This window comes from Salmo salar, chromosome 23 (genome assembly GCF_965601325.2).
Source record: "Salmo salar chromosome 23, fSalSal1, whole genome shotgun sequence".
Lineage (NCBI taxonomy): Eukaryota > Metazoa > Chordata > Actinopteri > Salmoniformes > Salmonidae > Salmo > Salmo salar.
In genome coordinates, this window is record NC_138313.1 from 48,279,029 (window position 1) to 48,286,212 (window position 7,184).

Below are 7,184 nucleotides of genomic sequence, written 5' to 3' on the forward strand. Positions count from 1 at the left end.
AATTACTGATAGTAGCTGATTGTTCAAGATGACATGAGTGTCTTCCTCCTCTCTCTTTAGGGCGGTTGTATCACTAAGCTGGAGACGTTCATTCTGAGCCAACTGCAGATCCTGGGAGCAGTGGCGATCGGGATCGCCTTCCTCCAGGTAAAGTCCTAGAAACTTACCAGACGTTAATGTAGACTAGGGGGAACTTAGTAACATTATTCACATTGATGTAGATTCACATTGAACAGTATTCACGTTAATGTAGACTTGAGGGGACTTAGTAACATTATTCATGTTAATGTAGACTTGAGGGAACTTAGTAACATTATTCATGTTAATGTAGACTTGGGAGGAACTTAGTAACATTATTCATGTTAACGTAGACTTGGGGGAACTTAGTAACATTAATGTAGACTTGGGAGAAACTTAGTAACATTATTCATGTTAATGTAGACTTGGGAGGAACTTAGTAACATTATTCATGTTAATGTAGACTTGGGGGAACTTAGTAACATTAGTCACATTGTTTAACCTCTTACATCTAGACGTTCCGCTAGCGGAACACCTGCTCCAATATCCAATGATAGGCGTGGCGCGAATTACAAATTCCTCAAAAATATGACTATTTCACAGCATTTTAAAGACAAGACTCTCCTTTATCTAACCACACTGTCCGATTTCAAAAAGGCTTTACAGCGAAAGCAAAACATTAGATTATGTCAGCAGAGTACCCAGCCAGAAATAATCAGACACCCATTTTTCAAGCTAGCATATAATGTCACAAAAACCCAGAAGACAGCTAAATGCAGCACTAACCTTTGATGATCTTCATCAGATGACAACCCTAGGACATTATGTTATACAATACATGCATGTTTTGTTCAATCAAGTTCATATTTATATCAAAAAACAGCTTTTTACATTAGCATGTGACGTTCAGAACTAGCATACCCACCGCAAACTTCCGGGGAATTTACTAACAATTTACTAAATTACTCACGATAAACGTTCACAAAAAGCATAACAATTATTTTAAGAATTATAGATACAGAACTCCTCTATGCACTCGATATGTCCGATTTTAAAATAGCTTTTTGGTGAAAGCACATTTTGCAATATTCTAAGTAGATAGCCCGGCATCACAGGGCTAGCTATTTAGACACCCACCAAGTTTAGCCTTCACCAAAATCAGATTTACTATAACAAAAATGTTATTACCTTTGTTGTCTTCGTCAGAATGCACTCCCAGGACTGCTACTTCAATAACAAATGTTGGTTTGGTCCCAAATAATCCATCGTTATATCCGAATAGCGGCGTTTTGTTCGTGCGTTCCAGAAACTATCCGAAATGGTAAATCAGGGTCGCGCGCATGGCGCAATTCGTGACAAAAAAATTCTAAATATTCCATTACCGTACTTCGAAGCATGTCAACCGCTGTTTAAAATCAATTTTTATGCAATTTATCTCGTAAAAAAGCGATAATATTCCGCCCGGGAATCTCCTTTTCGGCAAACAGAGGAAAAATCACAAAGACGGGGGCGGCCAGGGCACGCGCCTAAGCCCACAGTCCCTTGATCGGCCACTTGAGAAAGGCGATAATGTGTTTCAGCCTGGGGCTGGGATGACGACATTCAGGTTTTTCCCGGGCTCTGAGCGCCCATGGAAGACGTAGGAAGTGTCACGTTAGAGCAGAGATCCTTTGTAAAAGATAGAGATGGCAAAGAAGTTCAAGAAATGGTCAGACAGGCCACTTCCTGTAAAGGAATCTCTCAGGTTTTGACCTGCCATTTGAGTTCTGTTATACTCACAGACACCATTCAAACAGTTTTAGAAACTTTGGAGTGTTTTCTATCCAAAGCCAATAATTATATGCATATTCTAGTTACTGGGCAGGAGTAGTAACCAGATTAAATCGGGTACGTTTTTTATCCAGCCGTGAAAATACTGCCCCCTAGCCATAACAGGTTAACTGAGTTTTACACGTGAGCTTGGTTTTTTGAGAAACAGTCTAAGGTTATGTGAAGTACTATTAATGTGAATAATAAACTCAGCAAAAAAAGAAACGTCCCTTTTTCAGGACCCTGTCTTTCAAAGATAATTCGTAAAAATCTAAATAACTTCACAGATCTTCATTGTAAAGGGTTTAAACACTGTTTCCCATGCTTGTTCAATGAACCATAAACAATTAATGAACATGCACCTGTGGAATGGTCGTTAAGACTAACAGCTTACAGACGGTAGGCAATTAAGGTCACAGTTATGAAAACTTAGGACACTAAAGAGGCCTTTTTACTGACTCTGAAAACCCACAAAAGAAAGATCCCCAGGGTCCCTGCTCATCTGTGTGAACGTGCCTTAGGCATGCTGCAAGGAGGCATGAGGACTGTAGATGTGGCCAGGACAATAAATTGCACTTAAGACAGCACTACAGAGAGACAGGACGGACAGCTGATCATCCTCGCAGTGGCAGACCACGTGTAACAACACCTGCACAGGATCGGTACATCCGAACATCACACCTGCGGGACAGGTACAGGATGGTAACAACAACTGCCCGAGTTACACCAGGAATGCACAATCCCTCCATCAGTGCTCAGACTGTCCGCAATAGGCTGAGAGAGGCTGGACTGAGGGCTTGTAGGTCTGTTGTAAGGCAGGTCCTCACCAGACATCACCGGCAACAATGTCGCCTATGGGCACAAACCCACCGTCGCTGGACCAGACAGAATTGGAAAAAAGTGCTCTTCACTGACAAGTGGCGGTTTTGTCTCACCAGGGATGATGGTCGGATTTGCGTTTATCGTGGAAGGAATGAGCATTACACCGAGGCCTGTACTCTGGAGCGGGATCGATTTGGAGGTAGAGGGTCCTGGGGTGATGTGTCACAGCATCATCGGACTGAGCTTGTTGTCATTGCAGGCAATCTCAATGCTGTGTGTTACAGGGAAGACATCCTCCTCCCTCATGTGGTACCCTTCCTGCAGGCTCATCCTGACATGACCCTCCAGCATGACAATGCCACCAGCCATAATGCTCGATCTGTGCGTAATTTCCTTTCAAGACAGGAATGTCAATGTTCCGCCATGGCCAGCGAAGAGCCCGGATCTCAATCCCATTGAGCACATCTGGGACCTGTTGGATCGGAGGGTGAGGGCTAGGGCCATTCCCCACAGAAATGTCCGGGAACTTGCAGGTGCCTTGGTGGAATAGTGGGGTAACATCTCACAGCAAGAACTGGCAAATCTGGTGCAGTCCATGAGGAGGAGATGCACTTCAGTACTTAATGCAGCTGGTGGCCACACCAAATACTGACTGTTACTTTTGATTTTGACCCCCCCCCCCCCCCCCCCTTTGTTCAGACCACATTATTCCATTTCTGTTAGTCACATGTCTGTGGAACTTGTTCAGTTTATGTCTCAGTTGTTGAATCTTGTTATGTTCATACAAATATTTACACATGTTAAGTTTGCTGAAAATAAACGTAGTTGACAGTGAGAGGACGTTTATGTTTCCCTCGTCTCTTTATTTCTTTCAGCTCGTAGGGATGATTCTTGTTTGCTGCCTATATCGAAGTCTGAAGGAGGAGTCGTACTGAGTATCACTGATGTCACAAAATCAACAGCAGGAAGACAACAACAACACAACCACAACAACAGCAACAACATATTTCCCAGTATTTAGATATGCTTTCTCTCTGTCTCGAACGCTACATATGTCTCATGGAGATATGTGGAATGAAAAGTCATTTTTTTCGAAGACAAAATTAACCTATGTTGAAGCTTAGGTAAGGCAGACAAACAGGCAGAAGGCATACAGACAGGCAGTCTGGCAGGCAGGCAGCAGTCAGACAGACAAGCAGCAGACAGGCAGTCAGACAGACAGGCAGGCAAAGAGGCAGGCAGACAGGTCACAGGCAGGAAGGAAGCAGCAGACAGACAGACAGACAGACAGACAGACAGACAGACAGACAGACAGACAGACAGACAGACAGACAGACAGACAGACAGACAGACAGACAGACAGGGAGCAAACAGGAAGGCAGGCAGGCAGGCATGCTGTGGGACAGCCAGTGTTATAGAGTTGGATAGCGTCTACACTGTATTGTATGAGTTTCTATTCTTTGTTTAATTTTCTCTTCCTGCCAAAGTCTATTATGCCTTGGGTAGGGGCAGCTGGTAGCCTAGTGGTTAAAGCATTGGGCCAGTAACCGAAAGGTTGCTAGATCGAATCCCCGAGCTGACAAGGTGAAAATCTGTCATTCTGACCCTGAACAGGGCAGTTAACCCACTGTTCATAGGCCGTCATTGTAAATTCAATTTTTTTCTTAACTGACTTGCCTTGTTTAATAAACGTATAATATAAATAAAATGCTGGAAGATAGTCTATTCTGCCTTGGGTAGATGCTGGTGGATATTCTGCCTTGGGTAGATGCTGGTGGATATTCTGCCTTGGGTAGATGCTGATGGATATTCTGCCTTGGGTAGATGCTGGTGGATATTCTGCCTTGGGTAGATGCTGGTCGATAGTCTATTCTGCCTTGGGTAGATGCTGGTCGATATTCTGCCTTGGGTAGATGCTGGTGGATATTCTGCCTTGGGTAGATGCTGGTCGATAGTCTATTCTGCCTTGGGTAGATGCTGGTGGATATTCTGCCTTGGGTAGATGCTGGTGGATATTCTGCCTTGGGTAGATGCTGGTGGATATTCTGCCTTGGGTAGATGCTGGTAGATTTCGACATGTACAGTGCCTTCAGAAAGTGCCGTATTCATACCCCTTGACTGTTACAGCCTGAATTCAACATGGATTAAATATATTTTCCTCATCAATCTACACACAATGCCACATAATGATAAACTGAAAACATTTATTTAGAAATGTTTGCAAAAATGTGTTGAAAGTGAAATACAAAAATATCTAATTTACCTAAGTATTCACACCCCTGAGTCAATACTTTGTAGAAACAACTTTGGCAGCGATCATAGCTGTGAGTCTTTCTGGGTAAGTCTCTAAGAGTTTTCCACACCTGGATTGTGCAACATTTGCCCATTTATTATTTTCAAAAATCATTCAAGCTCTGACAAATTGGTTGTTGATCATTGATAGGCAACCATTTTCTAGTCTTAGATTTTCAAGTAGATTTAAGTCAAAACTGCAACTCGGCAACTCAGGAACATTCACTGTCTTCTTGGTAAGCAACTCCAGTGTAGATTTGTCCTGCCGAAAGGTGAATTCATCTCCCGGTGTCAGGTGGAAAGCAGACTGAACCAGGTTTTCCTCTAGGATTTTGCCTGTGCTTAGCTCCATTGCATTTATTTTTTATCCTGAAAAACTCCCCAGTCCTTAACAATTACAAGCATACCCATAACATGATGCAGCCACCACTATGCTTGAAAATATGGAGTGGTACTCAGTAATGTGTTGTATTGGCTTTGCCCCAGACATAACACGTTATATTCAGGACAAAAAGTGAAGTGCTTTGCCACATGTTTTGCAGTATTAGTTTAGTGCCTTGTTGCAAACAGGATGCATGTTTTAGAATATTTTTATTCTGTACAGGCTTCCTTCTTTTCACTCTGTCAATTAGATTAGTATTGTGGAGTAACTACAATGTTGTTGATCCATCCTCAGTTTTCTCCTATCGCAGCCATTAAACTCTGTAACTGTTTTAAAGTCACCATTGGCCTCATGGTGAAATCCCTGAGCAGTTTCCTTCCTCTCTGGCAACTGAGTTAGGAAGGAGGACTGTCACTTTATAGTGACTGGTTGTATTGATACACCATCCAAAGTTTAATGAATAACTTCACCATACTCAAAGGGATATTCAATGTCAGCTCTAATTATGTTTAGCTTTCTACCAATTGGTATTGGTAGAAAACCTTTCTGGTCTTTGTGGTTGAATCTGTGTTTGAAATTCACTGCTCGACTGCGGGACCTTACAGATAATTGTATGTGTGGGGTACAGCGACGAGGTAGTAATTCAAAAATCATGTTAAACACTATTATTGCACACAGAGTGATTCCATGCAACTTATTATGTGACTAGTTAAGCTAATTTTTACTCCTGAACTTATTTAGGCTTGCCATAACAAAGAGGTTGAATACTTATTGGCTTTTCATTTTTAATTAATTTGTTAACATTTAGAAAAACATAATTCCACTTTAACATTATGGGGTATTGTGTGTAGGCCAGTGAGAAAAAAAATCGCAATTTTAATCAATTTTATTTCAGTCTGTAACACAACTAAATATGGAAAAATTCAAGGTTGTGATTTACTTTCTGAAGGCATTGTCCTTAGCTACAAATGTGAGTTTTAGGCCTTAAATAGGATTATATTGAAGCTGTTTATGCAGAAGTTCAAATTAGTCTGTTACATTTGTTTATTTAGTCTTATATTCAACAAATGTATTTTCAGATTGTTATAAATCGGCTTATTTGCATTGTTTAATCCTCACTTGCTAAAATCCACTGTACACGTTACTTTTATTTTGAAATGGGTTCAGAGAGAGAAAACGTGTGTTGAACTGTCATTGGCTAGATGAAATTGAGTTCGTACTGTCATTGGCTGGATTTCCAAACCAGTTCCTGTTTTAATTTTTATAATGGCTCATTAAGTTCTCCTGGCAGCAAGATATTATGTACATTGTGGATTTCTTTTTTCAAAATAAGAGTCCTCCTACAAAGACATGTTAAACTTTGGGAATATCGATTTTCTTTTTTACTCTAGTACAGTACAACTGTTTTTCACAGCATTGCAACCACCTTTAAAAAAATAAATGGATAATCTGACATACTTTTATTTGTAATGTTGTGTTATTCATACCAACATTTCTTTAGAAAGTTTACACCAATACTGGCATGTTGAACGCTATTGTTTATGCTATATGTAAAGAAATACACTTTTAATAAAATGCAAATATATGTAATTGGAATTACTCAAGAGTCTACAAAACTTAAATTGGTCTTTTGTGCTGGGCAACGGGTTTAATACAGAGTGCTGGTGAGTCCTTACTCCAACTACTATATTCAATGCAGTACAATACACTGCTAATGAAAAAAAAATTCTGTACATGTACCATTCTCTCCATATATTGTAGTATGTCTTAAATGTTCAAGAGGCTGCAGGTACAGACGGATTACCAGGACGTGTACTCAGAGCATGCTCTGACCAACTGGCACGTGTCTTCATTGACATTT

General features: G+C 40.9%; 1 protein-coding gene across 3 annotated transcripts in view; it reads left to right on the top strand.

Moving 5' to 3' along the window:
- The window catches only part of LOC106591712 (CD151 antigen), a 35,955-nt gene extending 29,175 nt beyond the window's left edge, over positions 1-6,780 (top strand). For all 3 annotated transcript variants that reach the window (XM_045706352.2, XM_045706351.2, XM_082968201.1), the window contains 2 exons: positions 61-147; positions 3,525-6,780. In XM_045706352.2, the coding sequence (XP_045562308.1) occupies positions 61-147; positions 3,525-3,584 (147 nt within the window). In that variant the 3' untranslated portion in view covers positions 3,585-6,780. The remainder of the gene's footprint in view (positions 1-60; positions 148-3,524) is intronic.
- Positions 6,781-7,184: the final 404 nt, after the last annotated feature.